The 25,415-nt window shown below is 41.0% G+C and overlaps 1 protein-coding gene across 17 annotated transcripts in view; it reads left to right on the forward strand.

Moving 5' to 3' along the window:
• Positions 1-25,415, forward strand: part of GRIP1 (glutamate receptor interacting protein 1) — a 327,255-nt gene that overhangs the window by 210,086 nt on the left and 91,754 nt on the right. For 14 of the 17 annotated variants that reach the window (XM_061368069.1, XM_061368079.1, XM_061368081.1 and 11 more), the window contains exon 2: positions 6,502-6,582. The exons of 2 other annotated variants lie outside the window; for them this stretch is intronic. In XM_061368069.1, the coding sequence (XP_061224053.1) occupies positions 6,502-6,582 (81 nt within the window). Of the gene's footprint in view, positions 1-6,501; positions 6,583-17,212; positions 17,409-25,415 lie in introns of those variants that run through there. One more of the 17 variants, XM_061368076.1, reaches the window with a different exon arrangement.

The raw sequence follows: 25,415 nt of genomic DNA on the forward strand, positions 1-25,415 counted from the left end.
ACCACAGACATCAGTGGATACACATTTATTTGCAGCTGTGAAAGCCTCCAGCTGCAAGCTGTGGGGATAACCAAGAAAGCTGTAGCTCAAAATTTACCAACTGTCACTCATATGATACTGTGCCAAAAATGATGCTTTTAGGTAATGCTGAGGTTTATGCTGTTTAAAGCTAAAATTCAGGCAAGTTTCAGATATAAGAAGTATGAGAGCCTATGGTACTGCTAGGATTCATAAAAATCCCAGAATTGTTAGGATTGGAAGGGACCTTTTGGAGATCATCTAGTAAAACCCCCAACCTGTTCCTTTCAGTGAAAAATTCTCTTCATTATGAAGTTGAGTGGCAGATTTCTGTGAATGGGATATTACAGACCTGGGAATGCCTGAAATACCAAGTATAGTAGTAACTATGACCCTGGTGCTTTTAGTTTTTGAGAAACTCATCTTTAGGATGCTCTTCTTCCAGCTGTAATCGTCATCATGACAACTTATGTTATCATCCTCTACCTCTGTATAGGTGTGTGATTCTCTTCTAGTCTGAGGTGTGTGCTGTCCCAAACAGTGTAAGCAACAACATATGCAGTTGATCTTATTCATCCCATACACTGAGACAGCTGGAGCTGTAGCTAGGGAAGATGTAATGTGCTCCATTTTGGAGTCTTGGGACTCATGCTGGAGATGCTTCACAGTGGGGAACGTTTGAGGGACACCTAAGATCTCACTTCCTTGGGTTCTGAAGTCTATTTAGGAGCTGGAGTTTAGGTCAAACTGTGAAAAGCTTTAAATCCAGTTCTCCCTTGGCCAAAGAACAGCTTATTCTCTTGTGAGACATAAGTGAAGTGTTGAAGAATGAGAATGAAAAATAGAAAGATGGAAACTCTGTTCTTCCTCACAGTGCTTTCACATCTACTGTTGAAAAAAAAATCAATATAGTTTCCAAGTTCCTCAGCATTAAAAAATTACCCTGCGTTTGAAGTTCCTCTCTTACAAATTCGGTGCTACATACTTCCGCTGCTCCCAAAGGAATGCAGCCTTTGCAGAAGAGAAGGAGGTGCAAGTGGTGATGTAGAGCTGAGCACAAACTGTTGTGTGGGAGAGGCAAGATGTGGCAGTGAAGGATCTTCACGTTTCCTCTCCAAGTAGGAGGGCCAAAGGGGCAGCTGCTGTGTTGTTCAATAGCTGTTCCCAGTAGGGTGGGAAGAGGCTTCGCTTTCACATCCGACAGGATGCAGTTGTGCTCAGTTGCTTTCTGGGGTCACCTGGTGCTGCACAGGGTTTGGATGGGTTTACTGGGGTATGCAGGGTATCAACTGAATTTGCAGCAGCAGCAGCAGTGAAGCAAACATCCTCTAGCCCATTGTGAAGACCTGAACGAGGGAGTGTTTTTGAGCTTTACCACATCTGTAAACCACATCCTTGTGTCAATAGCTTTCACAGCCACCTCGAGAGACATGCAAATGGTTCCATGGCAATAAACCCCCTGACACATTGAATGCCTGGACTTGACTGTTGAAGAAATATCTTTAAGCTTTCCTTTTATTCACTCTAATGTGTCCCCAGCTGGTAACCTTCAAAGGATATTACACTGAATACAGCCAATATCTAAAGATTTCATATGGTCATTTTGCTAGCGCAGTACCAAGCACTTGATATAGCTATGCACATTATCCAGTGTATGGTCTTTGTAGAGTTACATGACTGCTGGTTAGTTTCAGAGTATAAAGCCCTTGTTCTTGGACAGAGCTCCCCACGTGTAGTAAGAGCAATGCAGAATGATATAAATGGGTCATGGCATGGGTCCCCAGCTCAAAGAATGAATCATCTAGTTACAGGGTAGAGATACCACCAGGTTAAAAATAGGCAAGAAGGTGCAAATAGCTGTTTATCTGCCTCACAGTCACTAGCAAAAGCAATAAGCCCACCATAATAGCTGTAAGCAGTAGGACTACTTCCCTGTCCACTTGATCATTATCTTTGCAGTCTTTAATTAGAAGAATTGTGTGCAAAGCTGTGAAAGGATGATATGTGAGCTACCGTTACTGGTATTTCAGGCTCTTTCATGAGGACAAGTAAAAGGAGAAAATGGGAAGATAATTATGCTTTGCTGCTAAAGAATCTCAGTAATCTGCAAGGCGTCACCTCCAAGATTATTGCTGTGTTCTGCCAGGAAGGAGGTAAATTAACACAGCGGGCATTGTCTTCACTATTGCACATTTAACTGGAAGAAACATGCAAAGTATGAACTTATTGGGTAGAAATGACCCCCACATGTTAGCAGCATGAGAGGGTTGCTTTCCTGTAGTCATCAAGTGAAGAGAGCTGCCGGCAGAGGGGTCACCTCTATATGACCTACTGACTAGCCAGAAATTGTTTATCCTGGGTTGACTAATCTCACAGCCTGAGAAAATTGTGGGGGGAAAGCCAGTGATGTAGTAAGTGCAGCTCCAGGAGTGTATGTATCTGCACAGCTAAGCTAGTCCTGCTGCAGTGAACGAGGCCACCTGCAGTGTGATTCCTCCAGAAGTGGGAAGGAGCTGGTGCACCGAGCAGCGGAGTTTGCAGCTGCATGTCTGCGTGTCCTGGGGAACGTGTTTCTGTGCTCATGGGTGGTGCAGTTTGGCCTGTGAATTCTGTGGCTCACTCCCTGCTGATGATAAATTAGTGTTAGGAGTGTTAGCTAGGTGAGATTTATGCTTCTGAGTCTAACCCATTTCTCCCTCTGCTTTGCACATACAGCTTCTTAAATACGTCGCAACTTTACCTGATTTTGAATTATTGTCTCCCATTGCAGGGGAAATGCTTTATACCTTTTCCTCCATTGCTTTTTCAGCGTGTTGGCTTGCTGGGTTTGATTTCATCTTCAAGAAGTCTATCTTTACTGTAGGGGGGGAAGCTGGTATTACAAAATACTCGAGCAAATCCCTTTAGCCACTGCTATTATGAGACATTTTTGCATGGTGTAAGACCTTCCCTGATAACTATAGAGTGGATGGGGGCATCAGTAAATTATAATTTGATAGTAAATTCTTGTGGCCATATATACAATTTTGCTAATACATACAAACAGATTTTTTCCCTTCTATGACATCATGAATGGTGTCTGATATTTCACACCTATCAGGGCTTGCAAATCTCTTTAGTCACTTTGCTGTTTAGGGTGGCATTTATTTCTGCATCTGTCTGTTCTTTATATTGCTTTTGTGTCTCAAATAAGCATCTCAGTAAGGCTGTTAGCATTCTTTCTCCACTCGGTTATATTTGTTTTCCTTTGCTTCTGGGAATCCTTTACACTCATTTCTAGTTATGGTGCAATGTGATTTTACTGTTAAATGGGCACTGAAATAGAATTGCTTCCTGTCCCAGGAACAGCTTTCCAATCTAACGATGATACAATGGCTTATTGTTCTTTCCCAATAATAATTGGACATATTTTGCATTAACAAAAGTTCAAAAGTTTATTAAGCAACTTTTTGAGCCTCTTCTTTTGCTGTCTGTAGGGAGATTAAGAAATATAGCACAATTGCGTGCCTACAGTATATAAATACACCATATAAATATCTGATAAGTTTTCAATGTTAATATGCTTAAGTTAAAATATTAGCTTACTAACATATACAGTCTCCTCTCCCCATTTGTCCTGGGTTTAGCAGTAGCAGTCATTTTTCTCCTTCTTGGTAGCTGGTGCAGTGCTGTGTTTTGACTTTCGGGCTGGGAACAAAGCTGATAGCAATGATGTTTTGGTTTGGCCAAGGACTTTGTGAGCCTCATGCTCTGCCAGGGAGGAGGGGAAGCCGGGAGGAAGCAGAGACAGGACACCTGACCCAAACTGACCAAAGAGGTATTCCATACCACAGCACGTCATGCCCAGGGGGGAACTGGGAGGTACCCGGAAGGACAGGGGGTCAGCCGGGTCGGACTGGTGGTTCGGCGCGTGGTATTGTACTCCTTTCCTTTGCTATTTTCTCCTATCATTGTTGTTGGTGGTAGCAGTGGTGATTTGTATTGTACATTAGTTGCTAGACTGTTCTTATCTCAGCCCGTGGGAGTTGCATTCCTTCGATTCTCCTCCCCATCCCTCTGGGGAAAGGGGGGGGACGGGGACGGACTAACGTGGGCCTCGATTGCTTCCAGCCTGGCACCACTCACTGGGAGTAAGTGCACAAGCTGTCTTGGTTGGGGTTAAACCATGACACCATTAACCAGAAAGATTTGCAGACTTGTCCTTTATTCTAGACTCTCAATAACTGCAGGTACTCCCAGTGCAGTGCAGTATTGGGAAAATCCTATTCCAGCATGAGATTGTAGCTGATGTACTCATTTGCTCAGTGACAAAGATTCAGTGAAAAAGGTCTAGCTGTGAAAATTCTTATTTTCTATTGTAGCCTCTTTCGAATCCAGTGAAAAACATTTGTATGTAATAAGTCTGACGACGAGAGGACTGTTTTGTTCTGTAAATGGATAGGTTTTTCATGGGTAGGGCATACATTCATATAGGGCCCAAAGTCATCACCATCCTCTGGTTGCTGAGAAATTGTATTATGTTTCCTGCCTACTTTTAAAAGAAAAATGCATGTCTCATACTATCTGCTGTCATGTTCAGCACCTGCAAATAAGAAAAAAATAGATGGGACATGTAATGCACATGTTATGGATGAGCCCTATTTTTTTGGTATTGATATGAGTTAGCAAGGTTGTTCGGTAAAGCCTTGTCTTGAGTTTAAGCTCAGTGGTATCTCGTCTGTGAAATAAAAAAAGACAGTCTTACTTCCTCCAGGAGCTCTAGCTCACTCTTACTTTATTTTTTTTTCTTTAATGAAGGGATGTATATTCTGCATATGCAACCATATCATCTTTTCCACTTTCCTCAAATGCAAGAAGAAAGCTTTACACAGCTACCTTTTTCTTGAATTGTGTAGCTGGATCTGGGTTAATAGTTTTTCATGCTAGTGTATTTTCTGTAGCTGACAGCTTTATTTTCTTGGAGTATGTACTAGCACACAGTATAGCCAAGTCTGTTCTCTTTCTCCTTGTAACAGTGTAGTCCTAAGGCAATGGAAGTTCATTTTACTATAGAAAAAAACCAATTCTATTGGCTGAAAAACATATATATACCAATATATATTCTTCATTACTAGCCGCATTTTTATCAAGTGGGTGACTATAAAACAGTATTTTGCCTTTTTCTTTCTTCTCTTCTTTTAAAAAAAAATAATATTTAGGTGTTTTGGCACTGCCTAACAGTAGCAGAGCTCATTGCAGAGGTTCTGGCTTTAAAAGCCAACCAACTTTTCTAGTCACTTATTTCTGACACCTAGTTTTAAATCAAATTATGCTGACCAAACTCCTACCTCACTTGTATAGACATGGACTGCTGTCCATGATGCAAGTTTCTAAGGGAGTCTGAGACTTTGCAAGGCTTACAATGTCAAGAGTGTCAGCTGAAAACTGATTCTCCAGAAAATGATTATATGGTTCTACTTGATCTGAGGATGCCACCAGATAGCATGGTCTTTGATTCCTTTACTCGTTGATCTGTATTTAAGCATATATTCATGCACATGCTGTAAATCCATCAGTCCTTGGAATTTAACTAAAGGAAAATATGCAAATAGAAGGATTTGATAATTCTTTAAAGTGTTAGAGCATGCGATTAAAGGAAGAGCAAGACAGAAGCCTTATTTCTTCTGATTCCTTTCTTCTGATTGAAATAATAAGATGCATAGTATTTCTTCTTTTTTATTCACATTTCTTTCTTGAGCTTATAGCTTGTTCTTCTTAAAACTACAATACAGTTGAGTTGTTCCCCTGCTGTCATTTTGCTCTTAAGGAGGATGTAGAAGTGACTCACTTTCTGCCTAATGCTGCCTTAATTAACGACTCATCTGCTCATCTCAGCATTAGTGGTCTCTTATGTGCCGAGGTTGATCAGTAGGTGCTCCACACAGCCTCCTATTTAGACACAGGCTGTTACAGTGCCATTCTTCAAGTGTAAAAGTGGCTGGCCTATTTGGCAACAGCTTTCTGATGTTTTCCCGGATCAATTGTTACCACAGAAAAGGAACCACCCACTGTCAGATCCCAGAGGAAAAGGAGTTCTTTACAGCTGGAATATTCAAAAGCTTCCAGAAACCTTTCACTCCTGAACAGGGATGGTATCTCTCTCACTGGAGTCTTTGACAAAGCTTCTTAACATGAGAAAAAAGAAATGTCTATGATTAAGTTAAAGCCAAAAAGGTCGTTGTATGTCAAGCCTGTCATCAACTAAGTATTATCTCTGATTTTAGTTTTACCCCATCATTTTCAGCTCTTCTATTCAGAGCCTTTGTCATTGAGTCTGAACGTGACATTGAACATTGAATCAACATTCACAAATACCCATTCTCATCTAGCTCACAGCAGCTCTTGTGCTTTGCACTGCTAGTTCACACCATATTTGGGTAAAAATTCTGGGGTTTTTCACATTATATTTAATAGTAATCAGAAGTGTTGCTTGTTTCTGTTTAGATGAGAGTCCTTACACAAAGTCTGCAAACCAGGCAAAGGCACCTGATGGAGCACTGTCTGTGAGGAGACAGAGTATTCCAGGTAAGACTTGCCTTGCTTTTTACAACACCTAACTTGTTTGTGAACAGGAAGGTAATGCTAAGCAAAATTCAGCTAGTTATAAAAAGCAAATGAATTACACTTACTATGAAGCAGCTTTATAAGGAAGGTTCCATGGGAACTGTGTGGAGCTCCCACAGTTAGGTTGCCTCATGCTTTTGCTAGGAAGAGCATCCCGGTGTCTGTCTTCTGCAGCAGGTTTCAGACATTGACTGTGACTTCTTCAGACATTCGCATATTTTCAGGACCCATGAAATCTGTTCTTTGATATCTGGTTTCAATATATAGGGAAATTGGAGCTTATATTTTCCAAGGGCTGATTGGACAGGCTCAGAAATCTAGTGAGCAACACTGTCAGAATTCTCACCTTGACGTAATTTTCTGCTACATATATCCCCATCCTTGTCTTTTCTGTCACTGTGTCGCTCAAAGCTGGATCGCTAGATCAGTGGCTAAAATACATGGTCTTTGAACCTATTTCATAGAGTCATAGAATCATGGAATGGTCAGGGTTGGAAAGGACCTTAAGATCATCCAGTTCCAAACCCCTGCCATGGCCAGGGACGCCTCACACTAGACCGTATTGCTCAAGACTCTGTCCAGCCTGGCCTTGGACACCACCAGGGATGGAGCATTTACCACTTATTTGGGCCACCTGTTCCAGTGCCTCACCACCCTCACAGTAAAGAACTTCTTCCTTATATTTAACCTGAACTTCCCCTGTTTAAGTTTTAACTCATCACCCCTTGTCCTGTCACTACAGTCCCTGATGAAGAGTCCATCCCCATCATCCCTGTAGCCATCCTTCAGATGCTGGAAGGCTGCTATGAGGTCTCCACGCAGCCTTCTCTTCTCCAGGCTGAACAGCCCCAACTTTCTCAGCCTGTCTTCATACAGGAGGTGCTCCAGTCCCCTGATTATCCTTGTAGCTTCCTCTGGACTTTCTCTGTCAGCTCCATGTATTTCTCTTTTAATTACTTCAAACAAGTCTGCAAAATATGCTTACGAATATCAAGTTCTATGTATATTATGCAGCAGTCTAAAGGGATTTTCACCTTCAGTAAGATTTTAGAGATCTTTAAATGAAAACAAATGAACACTGACAAAGGTTTCGCAAAGGCCGAATAACTGATGTTGCCAGTCTCACAGCAAGCACAGTAACCTTCAACTCAGAGGAAAGGTATCTTGCAATAGAAGTCAGAAACTGTAAGGTCATGTCACCCACCTTCTAATGACTAATGTTAATATTCTTTGCACTCCATGGCCTTACTGTTGAACAAAGTTACACAACCTGCAGGGAGGCTATAGATACAGGGGGTGGAATTCAGAGCTTTACCACTGCCATGTTTACATGTCATCCCAATAGCTCTAGCGTTTCTGAAGGGCCAAATTACATGTTTTGTGCATTCTTTGTGTGCATGTTCGGATGTGTGAGAGAGAGCAAGCTGGGTGTTTTACTGTTGCACATAATGAACATTTTTGACTGTTGAAAACAGTCTAGTGATATAAAGATTGTTACTGTTACGGTAGAATCATGTAGATCATAACCACTGTGAAATGATATGACTCCAGTGTCTAGTGTGTGGTTATTGTTATGAGAAAATAATTATACAAAGACCAACCAACTGTTTTTTCTATGAGTCAATACAAATCAAGATTCATTGTTCTTCAGAGTAAGAGCTCTGTATGGGTACCTTTTCAGGTAATTCTTTAGCTCGTAGGTCACTAAAGTAAACGTACAGAGTATCTACTTTTTTTTTTTTAATCTTCTGAATATTTTACTGTGAATTTAACAGTTGTCATTTATTATGTGGTTACTGTATTTCTAAAACACTCATGTTGAGGTCCAAATCCAGACCGAAGTTCATGGCTTCAGGTGATCTTTTGAGAACTGATGATTTTCACTTGTGTTCTTTGAGAAGGAAGTTTGATCAAAACTGAACCAGTGCAATTTTCCTTTAGAGCATTTGATAAGATTAGGAATTTCACATGTTGAATAGTTGTCATGACAAATCACCATCTATTTTGAATATTTTACAAATTTGCTGTGTATTCTGGAGTTTTTGTGAGCACTGCAGATAAATCTTTCCTGTGTGCTCTGTATAGATCATAGTTTATTCAGAGAGATAATAGTGGCAAGTGGTTGGGGAGATGTACTCTGTTTAATTTCAGGTGTTCTGGAAAAGACTGATCTAAGCTTATATATGTTCTTCAGCTTTTAGTATAGTGAAGACATTTATCTTAATGCATTGTTGCATCTCTAGACCTTAGGAGCCAAATTCACATTCTAGCACAGTGGCTGTCGTGGGGTTAGATACATAAATAGCTTTGTAAAAGTAAGTATTATTTTGAGAAGTAACTTGAACATTTAGGAGTTGACTGAAGTTTCTGAAAATAATCCATAAATGTTTCTATCACTTGGATGCTGAAAAATTTGACCTCACATCTCTCATGTAAGGTGCACCTTGTAAATACTATCTATGCTTTCTTGTCTGTGGGCAGTTTATCAACATTATGGATTAGTTTTGACACAGATGCAGAAGCATCCCAGCTAGGCAGCTTGGCTTGGCAGTAGGAGGTGTACCAGTAGTATTAACTAGTACCGTTAACCCATTAACTAGTTTAAGACCTTGCTTTGCAGGATCACACTTCTGCCAGTATGTAGGTCAGCTCCAAATAGGTTTTGAATTGAAAGGCGTGATGCAGTGAACCTGGTAAATTCTTCTAAACCTGATTGGAGACATGTCAGCTGGAGTTACTGTCAGTAATCCTTACTTGAAGAGCATATACTGTATGCAAAGCATTCATTTAGATTCCTCCCAGATGGTATGCCTGATAAAACATCACATTCCTGAAGTGCTGTTTTTTCAAGCTTGAAGCATAGCAGTGCCTTTGACAGTATAGCTGTCTAATTCACTTGATGCTCTGTCATTCCCAAGACACGGACAGCAGATGTCCTCTTCCCAAGGAATGCTCTGGCCATTGAATCAGCCAAGAGGAAAATTCTGTTTTTTAGCAAGGTAAATGATCTTATACTGAGCTTTGCACAGTTTGAGCAGTCTGTGGAAAAAAATACTAGTGAAAATGTATATCCAGTGTGTGTGATGTAAATCTGCCTGCGTTGTATGGGTTCATGTCACCCCCTGTGCCTGGTAAAAATTCCTTCTCATGACATTTGAAATCACTATAATGGATTCTAGTGCTCCTTCATTTGGCTCAGTATCAAAAGGGGGAGCTTTTGTTGCTGTGAGATCTGAAAGTACTATACCAACTGTAAACCCCAAGAGGCTTTTCTGTCCTTCCATGTGAAACGGTATTGAAAGTACAGTATTGATGAGCAAAGACTGAATGCACAGAGAAGTCATGTAATTCTATAGAGGTTATATGGAACTCAGGCTTGGTTTATTTTACAGGAAAAAGATGTTGAAATAATCATTTTGTAATTAAAGTCAAATGAGCACATACTGCGAGATCAGTGCACTGAGTTTAATTCCTTTCATCCCCAGAAGCAGGGAATGGATTAAGCATCTCTGTGGAGCCGAACTTGCTTGTTTAAGATGCAGAATGCATTATTCATGTGATGAGACTACATATCATATTTATCATGTCTTCACATGGCACAGAATCAACAAGCAACAGATCCTTTCAAAGGGATTTACAGAATTGCTGAAATTATAGTTAATTCAAATTATGTGCATTAATATAATTGCAGTTTGAAACTTGGACTTAATTTTGCAGATGTGTAGGTGTTTAGTTGTAGCTATAAATACGTGATGGTTTGAAGCGTTATTTAGCTTTACAGGCAGAATTTCTTAACATAAAAGTGAGGCTTGAGGTAATGCCATCAGACCAGCAGTCTGCAGAGTAAGAAACAAACAGATGTTTTCCTCTGAACCTTTAAATTTATGCTGTTGACCAGTATGTAATGAAACCTTATTGCTACTCTGCCCACATAGTATGTTGCAAAAGCCAAGGGGGTGTGTACTGTGCCTCATTCAGGAAGCTATCACTGTCGGACTAATACTTAAGCACATAAATGAAATCATCATGTTTCAGAATTCATAGGTAAGACCCTTCCCTCAGAGTCAGATGCAGGTAAAAATGTCTGCCATTTAAAGATGAAGTATTTGGTACTCACTTGTTAGCTAATCTCTTACCCCTAGGTTTAGGTGGCTGTAGTTCCCACTGAGTTCCTGGGCTAAGGTTTCCTCCTGGCTTGCCCGAGGGTCCATGCAGTGCCTGGCCAAGGGGAAACATTAAGTCAGTAGCACTTGAGTCAAAGGTGTCAATCTTGTGATTGCTTATTCCTGCAGGAGCTTTAAAAAGGACATCAAATATTCCACCAGTACTGGTACAATGTCAGGAGCTGATGACACTGTTAAAGAAGTCAAGGAGACTTTAACATATGCTTAAAGATAAGCTTGTTCTCAGTGTTGTTCTGAATATGGACAGGTTGAATAGCTGCTCCCATGCTTTCTAGACTAAAATCCAGTGCCCTTATCTGTTTCAGCAACACGGAGAAATCTGTCACACTAATGCTGTGCAGACTGTTCATTTGTCTGTTTTCAGTGTGCTCACTGAAAACTGGAGGAATAGAGGGGGAAGGAATTACCTGAGCCAAACGTAAAACTAGATCCTTCATGAAACAAACAAACAAAGAAGACACCATAAATTTGAGGCTGATTAAATTATTTCGTAAAATCTGCAGCAGAGGTTTCATTTTGGTTTAGCCGAATTCTGTACAAATTTTTTATTGAGTCATGAAAGTTACTATTATTTTTTTAAATAAAATTATTAGTCAAAACCCCCAGAGTTTTTAAAGAACTGGAATGTTTCAGGTTCTCAGTGTTGTTTTTTTTTTTGTTGGCTGAAATCATTAGTAAGTTTCAGTTAAATTCTGCAAATAGTTTTGGTTGGGATAAAAGTCTGTGTTTTTAGGGAAAAGCTAATTTGTACCCAGTCTGTTTGACATTAAACTGGAAAATCCATACTTTTTACTTCTTGCATCTATTGTCTCGGACACCTGACTTATGGGAGACTCCTAGAAATGTGAAGCTTTGTTGCCTGAAGTGATCAAGGGCTCAAAACAACTGCAGTGCAAGCTGTAGTCTGGGACATCTGTTTGAATCATCTGTGAATTCAGAGACTTAGTGAGCTAGAAGGATTGCAGTCATGTAGCTCTCTCCTAAGTAAATTCTTGTTCAAAGAACCAGTGCCAGACAACAAGGAGACATAATGGGAATATTTCCTCAAAAAGAGGAAATTTCCTTTTCTCTGGGACAGAAGAATAACACAGCTGCCTGTCCTCCCCTGCTCAACGCACCTAGCAAGCAGAAGGTCCTTGAAATCTTGTCCCACATCATGTTGTCTTTGATCCGCTCTTGTTCTCCCACATAAACCTTTTGTGCTCCAGCTGTGCCGGCCTCAGGGACCCACAGGAGCTGTTGCACCATCCCAAGTCTCATTCCAGCCACCTTCTCCATGGTGATACTAGATCTGCTGAACAGGCAGGTTGTATTTATGGTGAGAGTGCATGCAAACCCTCACAGAGAAGAGTAGGGCAGACCAAACCTAGATGCTATAAATCACTCCTTTGACATTTTCTCCACCATGGGGAGCCTGTTTCTCTCTCTGTTCATTTTCTTACCATTATTTGTCATTTGCAAGTTTTGTATGCTGTTGCAGGGATGTGCTAACAGGTCAGTTGTTAAAATAGGTCATTCTACTCTGAAGGAATGTTTTCAAGACTTTGAAGTCTGAAATTAAAGTGACCAGATTTTTTAGTTCCTTTGTACATGCATGAATACTGCACTTGCTTCCCACACTACCTGATTCTTTGAAGCGCGCCATAAATCAGGTTTCCTATTTCAGCTCACTGTTTGATCTCAAAAACAAGCCTAGCCATCAAACTGGAGGGAAAACACAAGAGTGAATGTACAGCCCTGAGCACATCCTCTGCTGTGGCTCCTGCTCTGGTACTGCTGTTATTAGCCATTTAGGAGCTCATTTTGGGGGAGTTTGGTAATAAATCTTAATGCAAAAAAATGAAATGTTAAACAGACGTGATTTTAGGGTAGGCTGAATTTTGAACTACTGAGCTGGAAGGGAGGAACTTTAAAATGCCTTGCAAAGGTAGTATTTACAGAGCTGATACTAAAAAAATAATTACTGTATGATGTAGTGTCCTCAGTAATTGCTTAGGGCACAAAATATTCCCAGGAGAAGTCATGAAATACTGAGTTATTGTAATAAAAACAATAATTAAAGTCCTGGGAGTTTTCAGGCTCCAAAATGCTTAAATACACAATGTGTAAACCACTAGAAAGCAGTAAGGGAGTTTTCTTCTGATCCTTGGCTCTAAACACATGCAGGTGCTATTTAACTGTTTACAAAAACACAAAAGCGTGCCATTTTTTCCCTCCCTGACCCACAGCAAATGTTGATGTTCTGACTCATGCTGCACCAAATGTGGCTTTCTTGAGGGGTTTGTCTACCTTCTAAAGACCACTCAATTTACTTAATTATGGTTCTGGCAGTTTCAGAACACACAGAAATGTTTAATCCTGAAAACAAACACTTATTCCTATAGGAAACAAGTAAATGTTGTGAAGAAATAAGAAAATAATTGGAAGTTAAAATATATTATGAGAAACTGAACATGAGCTGGCTTCAGTGTGCGGTCGCAGCCCAGAAAGCCAACCGTATCCTGGGCTGCATCAAAAGGGGCGTGACCAGCAGGTCGAAGGAGGTGATCCTGCCCCTCTACTCTGCTCTTGTGAGACTTCACTCGCAGTATGGTGTGCAGTTCTGGTGTCCTCAACATAAAAAGGACATGGAACTGTTGGAACAAGTCCAGAGGGTGGCCACGAGGATGATCAGGGGACTGGAGCACCTCCCATATGAAGACAGGCTGAGAAAGTTGGGGCTGTTCAGCCTGGAGAAGAAAAGGCTGCATGGAGACCTCATAGCAGCCTTCCAGTAACTGAAGGGGGCCTATAGAGATGCTGGGGATGCACTCTTCATTAAACAGGGGAAGTTTAGATTGGATATAAGGAGGAAATTCTTTACTGTAAGGGTGGTGAGGCAGTGGAATGGGTTGCCGAGGGAAGTTGTGAATGCTCCATCCCTGGCAGTGTTCAAGGCCAGGTTGGACAGAGCCTTGAGTGACATGGTTTAGTGTGAGGTGTCCCTGCCCATGGCAGGAGTGTTGGAACTGGGTGATCCTAAGGTCCTTTCCAACCCTAACTATTCTGTGATTCCATGATTATATATATATATAAGGATCCGTTATAGATTACAGTTAGAGACACAAGATGTGATCCAGTTATGCTGTGCTTCAGTTGCTGATACAAAATTGTATTAGCTGAATTTAACAGCTGTGTGCTGTGCCACAATGTAAATGAGGAAACAGTCTGTACAGCATCACATAATACTAGCCTAGATAGAGCATGTTATTTTTCCTTTACAAGATAATCTCAGAAATAAGGGAGAAATATAGAAATTAATACAGAGAGAAGAGGAACTGAGAAAACAACCACATGGATTAAAAAATAAAATAAAATTTAAGATTTTTAATGTGATCCAAGGATACAAGTTTCATTAAATGACGCTGCTTAGCAAGGAAGAAGGATATTCTTGCTGTAGCTCAGCTGTTAACAATCTGGGCCAGGTTCACAGTGACTGGCAAACATGACAGATGATCCATCCCTGCTGGGCAGATGTTTACCTATGTGCAAACACCTCCAGAGCCAGTTTTGTTTTCCTCTGTGATTGATACAGCATTGCCAAGACAGCCGGTGTTCAAAATAGCTCTTCTTGTGCTTGCAGTTAACTTGGTCCAATTTCCTGAGACTCTTGTGTCAAGTAAAACCGCAGAGGTTGTAAACTGCCATTATATTTTGATGGAGGACTGCTAACATTGGCAGCCGGCTTTGCATCGTGTGCTGTAGAGCAGCTACCTTCTCAGGAAGCGTTGCCTAACCTGGGCAGACCTCAGTCACCTCTTCGAGCCTTGCCCTTGACTTCAGCTTCCCTCAGATTCATAAGCACTCTGATTTCACAGATGCACTGCTGTGCTGTTCTACCTAATAACTTCATCTCCTACTAAAATATTAAATAGTCTTCACTAGCTAACTGGTTTTGTGGATTAAGAGCATGAATTGCCTGAGGAAACCTGTCACAAAATCATCCCCTACCTTTTCCGTAGTTCGTACTGTGGAGGAAATAATTCATCGCTCATGAAGTTGAACAATGAGAAGTGCAAGGTCCTACACTTAGGTTGGGGCAATCCCAGGCACAGCTACAGGCTGGGAAAAGGGGTAAATGTTCTACCCCTGGCAGTGTTCAAGGCCAGGTTAGGCAGGTCTAGTGTGAGGTGTTGCTGCCCATGGAAGGGATGTTGGAACTATATGATCATAAGGCCCTTTCCGTTTTATGGAATGGTCCATACCATTCTATGATTCTATGATTGCAGAAGTAAAACCTGAAAGTACTATATATGTCACTAAAAGCTGGGTTAGGAAGCTAAAGTGTGCATCTGCAAAAGCACTCTTTTCTTCTCAATTTGCGTTTGTCTCATAGACACCTACTTTTATTGTGTACTTTTAAAAATCAGCACAGAATGCTCAGATTTGCCACTGAAGAGGTTTTTAGCATTTAGAAATCCATTAGCAATAACCTCTGCAGTCACAGTTCTTATGCTAACTATCTTGGGTGATTTCCTAGCAGAAGCAAGTGTTTTGACCTGTGAAATGTATATCACAGGATTGTAAGCTTTTCTGCACTTGAGGTGTTTATTATATCTGCAAAGTCATTTGCTGATTTTCATGTTTGATGAGAGGCTGCAGTTGCAGTATCATTTACAGTCTTGCCTGTGTGTTTGTTTAACCCGCTGGAGGTTTATCAAATGGTCTGTGAAGCATCTGCAGAGTCACATGTCTTTTCCTTCCCATCAGCATTGGAAATTCCTGAATTTTCTTTCACATATGTAATACTGAAAGAAGATTTCCTTCTTGTCCTCCTTCCCTTCTACCAAAATAACTTTATTGGAATGATTCTGTATATGTCATTCACATAAACATGTTTCATGCACAGATAAATCTGAGGGAATTTGGCTCTCCTAGAAAATGAAAAAAGCCCACTGAGTTCTTGGCTAAATGAGATTACTGATGATTTATTTATACATTTTCTTTACAATTCTGCTACATGTTAGTGCTTTCCAATACTGGAAAGGATTAGAATAGAGACAAATCTGATTTCATTCCTTTTGCCATAAATGAGGAAGAAAATGCATTAAAGGCAATATTGCACATGAGGAACATGAGCTTTTTCAACTATCCAACTGATATGAGGTCTGAAAAGTTAAATACCTTTAAACGATTTCACTACTATATAGAATTTGATTATAGGCATGGCCAGTTGCAGATTTGTTGCTAATGGTGCCAAACACCTTACTTTATGGGTATTTGGATTTAGTTGCATGTCATTTTACCAAACCTTACCCCTCCAAAATCAAATGTGTTAAATTATTCCAGCTGCAGTTTTTCCCAGCAAAATCAGCTTAACTATATGTAGTGTGGTGAGAATGAAACCCATATAGTGTCTATAACATCACTTAAAAACCTGTCCCAGATATTTAACCCTTGCACGCACACATTTGAAACACAGATGGCAATTTTGAGTGAATCATTTTGTATTCAGCAAATGTGCTTGCAGTGTGTACATGTGCATGTACTCCACTGGCCGTTTGTTAGTTTGAAGCACAAGTCCCTACCACAGGATTTCTCAGTGGAGCCTGGGACCTGAATATAGGCTGGGAAGCACCAGTACATCTCCTGAGGTTGGGGGTCCTATCTTCTGGTTGTTTTCCTGTACAATTTAGGTGTGCTGTTTGCACTCCACAAAGGGAAACATCCTTGTGATGGTTAGTTTCATACATTTTAATCAAAGTGTTGGTGCTGTCCCTTCCCTTTAAAGGCTTCAGTTAGAAGAGGGAGTAGGCTGTGAAGGACATGTGAGCAGAAAAGCTAGGAAGAGCCAAACTAAGATGGTCACGATGAGGCTTGGAAGAGAGGTACGGAGACAGTCTCTGAAAGAGAAGGTAGACAGGCTCGGCGAGTTTTGAAAGAGGGAGGAGAGCTGTGTGCTTGTTAAAGGTCATGGCAAGCAGTGGCAAGCACAAGTTGATCTGTAACTCTGTGATTGTATAAATGATCACAGTTCGTTCCAGGCTGAACACAGACACATCAATCCCAGTAATCTCTGCTGTCCACAAGGAGTTGTAAAGCTCTTCTTTTGTGAAACTGGACTTTGTCGCTTGTGGAGTAGAACAGACCGTTGCGTCTACCAGAGGTTCTCCATTGTTTTAGGTAACTGAGAAGCTGAAAGTTGGTATTTACCTCTTGAAAGCCACCGCATTTCCACAGGATAGCACAGCTGGGTTTTCATGGAGGAGGAAGGGGGGTGTCTTCAGAAAAATGGATATTACATGAGAAGAAGATCCATGAGGTATGCTCAGGTTCCAGTCTGTTCAGAAATGAGGAAAAAATGTATTAAAAAAAATTTGCAAGCAATTTTTTTATTTTTATTTGAGTGGAAATCTATTTAGACATTCTAATCTATGCTATCGTCAGTTTATTATTGGAGCAAAAAGGTGGATTCAACAGAAAACCTGATTTCTGCATCATTCCATTGAGACAATCCTCCTGCATCGAGTATCAATAAAGGGGAAGAGTAAGAAGTAAACCTGTGGATGCAGACAGAGATTCAGAGGGTCTGAACAAAAAAATTCATTGGCAAGAGATTCATATGTAAGTACTGCAAAGACTGAGGAGCATTGTGGCCTCTAACGTGGCAGGACTGGATCTGGACAAAGTAGGCAGGCTCTCATTCTCTCCCTAAACAGGACTAATTTTCTTGCTTTCCAAGATGAAGTGTTAGTCTGACCAAGCAGAGCATTGCTGTCTTTCAAAAGTCCAATGTCCCGCGATGCTATAAGCAGAAGCAGATGACTAGCAAAAGAAATCCAGGCATGTACCTTTAAGGTCTGAGTAATTTCCTGATTTGAGAAGTTGAGGATAATTTTTCATCATTTGCCTACTTGGGTCTTTTTGCAGTTGATAGATTCTTTTTATCTTACAGTTGTAGATAATTAACTTGATTTTTTTAACTTTCCTAATGTATTTTCTGTTACCTCTTTAAAGGAGTTAATGTAGGCTTTCCATCTGGTTTTTTAATCTCCCATTCAGTTTCTGCAGTGATTATAAATTCAGGGCATTAAGACAGCTAGGAAATAATATATCATTCACCAAGGTAACAGCTGTGTCACACCAAAATATGCTATGCCAACCTGGATGCTAGCTCGCCTCTTCAACTCTACCAATTGGTCAAAGCTGCTAGTTCATACTGTAAACCTTGGCTTTACATCAAAATGTTTGGGGTTTTGGGGGGTATTGTTACAAAGTTATATGTCCATTTTACCAATATGAAGTGTTTTAAAGCGTTTTCTTGTAGATGGAGGAAGGGTTGTTTCTTTGCTTATTTATTTAATAGCTTTTTTCATGCTTTCTATTCACTTAGAATCAAAAGAGGAAAAGAGATTTTAGTTCTTGTGTGTCTTCCTCATCACATCTTTGGTATGTGGGGCAGAGAAATGTGAATCCATGCCTCTTAGCATGGAATAAAAGAGTTAGATGTTTCTGTTTCATGGAGAATCTGTAAGACCACAAGTTAATTACAGAGTAATTACAAACTACCTTTTATTTCCTTTCTATTTAAAATCTCAGTGGTAAGAATAAAAAGCTTACTTACCCTTTCAGGTTTTACTGTATGTATGGTGAATTTACATGGAATTCGTGGGCCAGAAGGGGCACTGGTGACCATCTAAACTGAACATACAACTTCACTGGATTTATTTATATCTCAGTTTTTATTTGAATTATATTTTAGAGGGACGTTCGATCTGTTTAAGGTTACTGGTGATGGAAAACCCATTACAGCCTTTGGGGATTAATTAGCCTAGCTGCTTTTATTTCTAGCTTGAGTGTGTGTAGCTTCTGCTTCACCTTGTTTGTGGTAAGAGTTGCTTTTCATCAAAATTCACTTCATCCTTTATAGGCATTTCATTACCAAATCACCTTTTAATCTCCCCTTTGTTAAAGCGAACAAATTGTTCTTCTGGGTCTGCTGTTCATTGGCATGTTTCTTTAACTGTTCTGAAAGATCTTTTCTGACTCTCCTGTCCTCTCTTAGGTTATTAATAATCTTGTTGAATTGTGTCACAAAAAGGACATAAAGCATCCGAGTGATGGTCACTACTTCACTAAACAGAAAGGTGTACTAAATACCGCTGTGTAAAACTGTCCCGTTTATATACGTATGGCTTGCATTCATAATTCTGATCAGTGAGAGTTTCGATCACCTGTGACGGTGCCCAAATTCTTTTCTGTCCACATTAATTTCATACTTAATTTACTGGGTACCTGTTGGGGTTTTTAGCTATATAGGTCCACACATCCCTTCATATCTCTTACATTAATAGAGAGACTTAATTTTGTAAGTGATAGACGGGCTAGTAGAATGCAGACCGTTTATTGTCGTTGTCCAAATTGCAGATGTCATTCTCACTTTTTATCTGCATGGTTTGGGGCATTCTAATGTTGGGCGAATACAAACATAAATAAGGCTCTTCAGTCAAGTCTCACTTACTAACCAACTGAAAGAGTACACAAAGCAAAACAAGGAGTATTTTAATAGGCAAAAATAGCAGTGAGGCCAAAATCATGAGATTTCAATGCTCTTATTCTCAGAAAACATTGGTGGAAGGACACTCTGAATCTCATTCCAAGCAAAAACAAATGCCAGTCTTCAATGTGAACTGATTTTATCAGTGAAGCAAATGAGCCCAGCTTAATAGTTAACTGTGAGATAGGACACTTCCAAGACCTTCATCCCACATTAGATGGCACCGTGACCCTGATTACTTGTCAGATAAATGATACAGAAAATGAGCATTGACCTTTGGGGTAGTGAAAACCCAGTGTCACAGAAAAATGCAAGACTCATGCTACAGCTGGATTTTAGGTGTCACTGAGAAACCATGACTGATCATATGCTGTTCACAGAGTGTGAATATTGATCCCCGAAATACCACTTCTGTAAATGAAAGTGAGAAGTAAAACTCGATAGAGGTCATATAGGGAAATCTTGCCTTTGGACAAAGAATGCAACAAAATGGACCAGGTCTATAAAAAGTAACTAATGCCTGAAGATCATCTGCTCTGCACTTTGCTAAACCAAGAAGGGAAAGAAAATCTGAAGCAAAGACTCTCATTACAGGCACCCTGTAAAATGTATGAGCTAGGTGTTTCCTGGGAAATATTGCTGGTGAAGCTGCCTTGGTTGGAAGCATGAATTTTGCAGTACTTCTAAGTGAGCAAAGCTTCAGGGTAGGAAAAGTGACGTCAGCACAGAAGTGTCGGCACTCTTCTTTTGCTTGACAAATTGGTCTGAGTTTTTTTGGCTTCATTTTTGCCTTGTGAGGACTTTGTCTCTGCTGAGCGGGTTTGCTACAACATCCGCACTTACACAGTCATGTTGGGGACATCTTTCAATATAAACTTTCCCTTAGCAGAAGAGGGTTTTGGAAGCAGAACTTGCAAGGCATTTGTCCGTGTTTTACAAATGGTGACAGAAAGTAGGCAAATGAGTTCGTTGGATAGTTTTGCTCAGGCAGAAGTCACCTTTCCCTTCTGTTTTCAGTCAGACAAACTTGGAGGAGGTGACCCTCAGAATAAGCTAAATTCTGGGAGTTAAGATAGAGCCTGACTAGAAACATTTATTGTTAGTCATTCTTTTGAATTCTCCAGTTTAGACAAATAGCTCTGTGAACTATTAGATACCATCAGCAGCCTGATCCCAAGTTGTGCCTATAGATGATGCTGATCTTTCTGGCTAATTTAATGAGCTGTTTGTTGCATACATATGAGTAAAACCAGATTCTGTCATGCCAGACATTCTTGTGGTATAAGTCATAGCTTCATAAAGTACATTCAAGTTGATATAATATGCTCCCATTAACAGTGCTAAGGTAAGTGGTGGTGTAAAAATGGCAGAAATGCCAAACATGCCTGCGTGTTTGGCACAGTATCCTTTATATGCATACCCAAACTACAGAATAGGCTGTAAGTTAGGGAAAAAACAAGTGATTAAATCTGAGTGTCTGATACAAGTTGAGGACTGGAGTGACATCCTCAAAGATTTAAGAAGTTATACCTGCAAAATTTAAGTCTGGAATTAGATACCTGGTCAGTTTATTTGCCAGGAGCCAATGGGATAAAAGGAAGCAAATGAAATGGTTTGTTGTTACTGCCAAAGCGTTAATCTGATCTAGGAAAACGAGGGGAGGCTTCATTTTTTATATTTCTAAAGTCTAAATCATGGTGTTTTTTTGAGTAATCCAACTAGTTCACATTGATGCATTTGATGTGGTACTTGGGACAGGCAAGCAATGTATGATTTATGCTGTTGTGATAGCTTCAATCACATGAGGAAGTCTATCACAGTTTTTCAGAGCAATTTAAGAGTATAGAAATACAAAGGAAAGGATTTGAGCACTGGTTGTTTCAGGTGAAATGAATGGCAAGCACAGATGCTCAGTGCCTGATCTCAACGGAAATTTCCCAGTGATGCAGACCTCTGCCAAAAAAGGTTGATTTATTAAACCTGGGGTAGTTCATAAATCCAGTTATGATGGATAACTGCACTGCACATGAACTACTCTGGTGTGGGGACCTCAGCCTTTCCAGGCTTCTGGGCATGTGGCACAGCAGACAGCTGAGAGCAGCCCAGTGTAAGCAGGAGTGAAGCAAAGAGATACAGGTGGCAGGAAGCAGAAGTTTCTTTCATTTTGAAATCATCATAGGGTGGTATATCTGGAGAAGATAAAAGTTTCAGAATGCACTTGTTTATGTAACCTTCAAAACTTTTATATGAAACTGAAACCATATCAAATGTACAAAACCTAATTTTTCCCATCATTTTTCCTCTAGTTCTGGTTAGCACATTTTACTGTAAATGACAATAGAATATCTCTGTGGTGAGGCCCCTGTATTGAGAAAGGCCTGGTAAGTTCCTCAAGTGTTTTCATAAACTTAAAATTATTTAGAATTTAAATGTTTCCTTTGAAAACCATGGCAATATATCCTTTAACAGCAGAGGAGGAAAGAAACCAGGACAGTCACATCTTGTGAGGTGTTTGCATGGAGTCAGCAACCTGAAGAAATGCTCACAAGCAGGCAGTTTGCTTGTATTTAAGTGACAGGTCTTTTCACTGAAAATCTGACTTTTAGAAGAAGTATTTTCAGCAGATGAGCTTTGTGTTGGGCACTTTCACCTGTTTGCATCCTTGTTGTGATTCTGTTCATCTCATTTTGATTGAAATTAAAGATGTCCTTGAAGCTTCCAGGTAGTACTGTTTAGCTGAATCTGTATGTTTGGTGCCATTTGAAGATTTTAGCTGTTTCTTCAATTCATAGAGACGCTTACCTCTCTATACATGCTAATACGATGCCATTTCAGTTTCTGTGCCAATTCTGTGCGATATGCTGGAAATTCAGATGACAGAAGAAATCACATAGGTATATTCTTGCAGCTGTGCATTTTACTGTTCTGCTGCAGTGATTTGTTCAGCAAGCTTGACTATCTAATAAGTTGTTTCATGCAAATGAAAGCATCTGTCTTTGCCATTAGTTCATTATGAATACATTAAACCTTAGGGAAGAAGTAGAGATTGATTAGAGTGGAGGTTAGAAGCTGAGAAATGCCTAAATTATTCCCTTTCTTTTTTTCCTGTTTTTTTTTTCCTGTTGGCAAACTTCTTGACAGCAATAGTAAAGTGCTTGTTGACAGCTAAAGTCATCGCTATTCTGGGATTTGGCAAAATTTAATACAAGCCAGTAATTTATTTTATAGCTCTTTAACCCAGCTTTTCCTTTGGCTTTAACTATACTTTTTCTTCATCCTGAATGTTGAGAAAGTTAATGGTCCTTTTGTCACAGACATTTTTTTTTCTACTATAAACACCTAATAAAAAATTCAGTGCTTCCTATTTGTCAGATGCTGTATATTAAATTCCCTCATAAGCCATCCTTGTAACTTGAGTTTTCTTTCAGACTGAAGTGTAGAAAAAACCCGTGCCATTGTTGGATCACGTTAAAAACATTTATAGCTATGCATTCTTTCATCCTATTTTTGCACTGCCATCTTCCAGAAGTGGGAATTTCTGGGTTGTGCTTTTCTGCAAAGGTAGGGAGTAAGCAATCCATAAAGGTATCAGTGATCACTGAGCACAAAGGACAAAATGTGTAGGAAGTATCCGCTCTCGTTTTCCATTTTTCTCATTCATTCTCTTTTTTCCTTTTTTTCCCTTTTTTGTATTTCTCATCTTTCCAAGGATTTTCTAATCTTGCACACAGAGACCTTGATAAATCTTTTCATCATGCCAGATCTCTCTCAGTACTACCAAGTAGAAAGATAGGGTGTGCACATTGTTCAACTTTTGTGTGTTCTACAAACAAAAAGGATACGACTTCTAAAACCTTAAAATCTTGAAACTTGCCTGGTCCTTAGTCCAAGTACTAGGAAAAGTTCTACTATCCCAGCCCTCCAAATTTCAACTTTCAAAATACACCTTTGAAAATTCACCATCCTTTACTTGAATACCTTACCTACAAAGGAGTAACAGCATTACTGTATTCTTTCTGATCCTTACTGCTTGTATTTTGCCATTTTACTAGTAATCTCAGGTTCACATGATAAAAAAGAAAACTGATGTTTTGTATTAGTTAAAATGTTAAATTATGTTACAGCTAATTATGTTTTGAGGTGTGAGCAGGTGGAAGATCTGCTTAGCTTGGTGGCTGAACTTAAGGAGGAGGTTGAGAGGCTGAGGAGCATCAGGGAGTGTGAAAGGGAGATCGACTGCTGGAGTAACTCCCTGGCTGACCAGTTGGAACGGCTCCAGGGAGATACCCCCCAAAAGAGGATGGACCCCCTGCCCTCTCAGACAGAGGGGGATGGCCTGAGACAGCCCCTGTCATGTAGCTGTCGCCCGGAGGTAGGGGACCAAAAAGATGAGGAGGGTTGGAAGCGAGTTCCGGTTCGGCGTCGTGGGCAGCCCTCCTCCCTTCCTGCCCCGCTTCCCCAGGTGTCCCTCTGTAATAGGTTTGAGGCCCTGGATCTGGAAGGAGAGGTAGGTGAGGATGTGGTGCAAGGCCCGCCTACAAGGCCACATAGGAAAAAGCGGTTGACTTCGCACCTCAAGACTGCCTCTGGTAAGAAAGAAAGAAGGGTCATTGTAGTGGGTGATTCCATTCTGAAAGGAACAGAGGGCCCGATATGCAGAGTTGACCCTCATCATAGGGAAGTGTGTAGTCTGCCTGGAGCCCGGATCAGGGATATCACCAGGGTGCTCCCCAACCTGGTGCGCCCGACAGACTACTACCCGCTGCTGGTCTTCCAGACGGGTGAAGGGGAAGTTGCTTCCCGCAGTCTGAGGGAGATGAAGAAAGACTACAGGGCCTTGGGGCGGATGGTGAAAGACTCTGGGGCTCAGGTGATCTTCTCTTCGCTCCTTCCATCTTCTGTTGATGATGTGGGACTGAATGGGAAAATGCAGTCCATAAACGATTGGCTTCGAGGCTGGTGCTCCAGGCAGGGCTTTGGATTCTTTGATAACGGCTGGTTTTATAGGGCACCGGCCTGGACGTTGGCATGTGGGAAAGGTTTATCGCACAGAGGTAAAAGGATGCTGGGGCACGAATTAGCAGGGCTCATTTGGAGAGCTTTAAACTAGATTTGAAGGGGGATGGGGTTGTAGCTCGGCTTGCCTCAGTGGGACAGCGCTCCGGAATTGATGAAGACTGGGAGGCCTCCTGTAATCCTAGGGTGAAATCGGTGTGCTCGGCTCGCTCCCTGAAATGTCTGTACGCCAATGCGCGCAGCATGGGAAATAAGCAGGAGGAGCTAGAAACCTGTGTTAAGTCGGGAGATTATGATCTGGTGGCAATTACAGAGACGTGGTGGGACAGCTCACATGACTGGAATATAGTCATGGAGGGCTATGTCCTTTTCAGGAAAGACAGGCCAGCCAGGCGGGGTGGTGGGGTTGCTCTTTATGTGCGAGAGCAGCTACAATGCGTTGAGTTCTGTCCGGGGACAGATGATGAGCGAGTCGAGAGTCTGTGGGTGAGAATTAAGGGGCAGGCTGGCAGGGGCGATACTGTTGTGGGGGTCTGTTACAGGCCACCGGATCAGGGTGAGGAAGTTGACGAGGCCTTCTACAGGCAGCTGACAGCGGCCTCACGGTCACAGGCCGTGGTCGTCGTGGGGGATTTTAACTTCCCTGATGTTTGCTGGAAGGACTACTCGGCAACCCAGCCGCAGTCCAGGAGGTTCCTCCAGTGTATGGATGATAACTTCCTCATGCAAATGGTGGATGAGCCAACCAGGAGAGGTGCGCTGCTGGATCTCATCCTCACTAACAAGGAGGGTCTGGTTGAAGGAGTGAAGGTTGAGGGCTGCCTTGGTTGCAGCGACCACGAGATGGTAGAATTCAGGATCTTGTGTGGTAGGGTCAGTAGAATAGCAAGTAGAATCGCAACCCTGGACTTTAGCAGGGCAAACTTTGGCCTCTTCAAGCGATTGCTAGGGGAAATCCAGTGGGCTAGGCTGCTTGAAGGGAAAGGGGCCCAAGATAGTTGGTTGACGTTCAAGGACTGCTTTTTCCGAGCTCAAGATCGGAGCATCCCGACACGTAG

Source organism: Neopsephotus bourkii, unplaced genomic scaffold (genome assembly GCF_033783945.1).
Source record: "Neopsephotus bourkii isolate Nb327-2 ecotype Australia unplaced genomic scaffold, CSIRO-AGI_Nbou_v1 NB_1423, whole genome shotgun sequence".
Classification (NCBI taxonomy): domain Eukaryota; kingdom Metazoa; phylum Chordata; class Aves; order Psittaciformes; family Psittacidae; genus Neopsephotus; species Neopsephotus bourkii.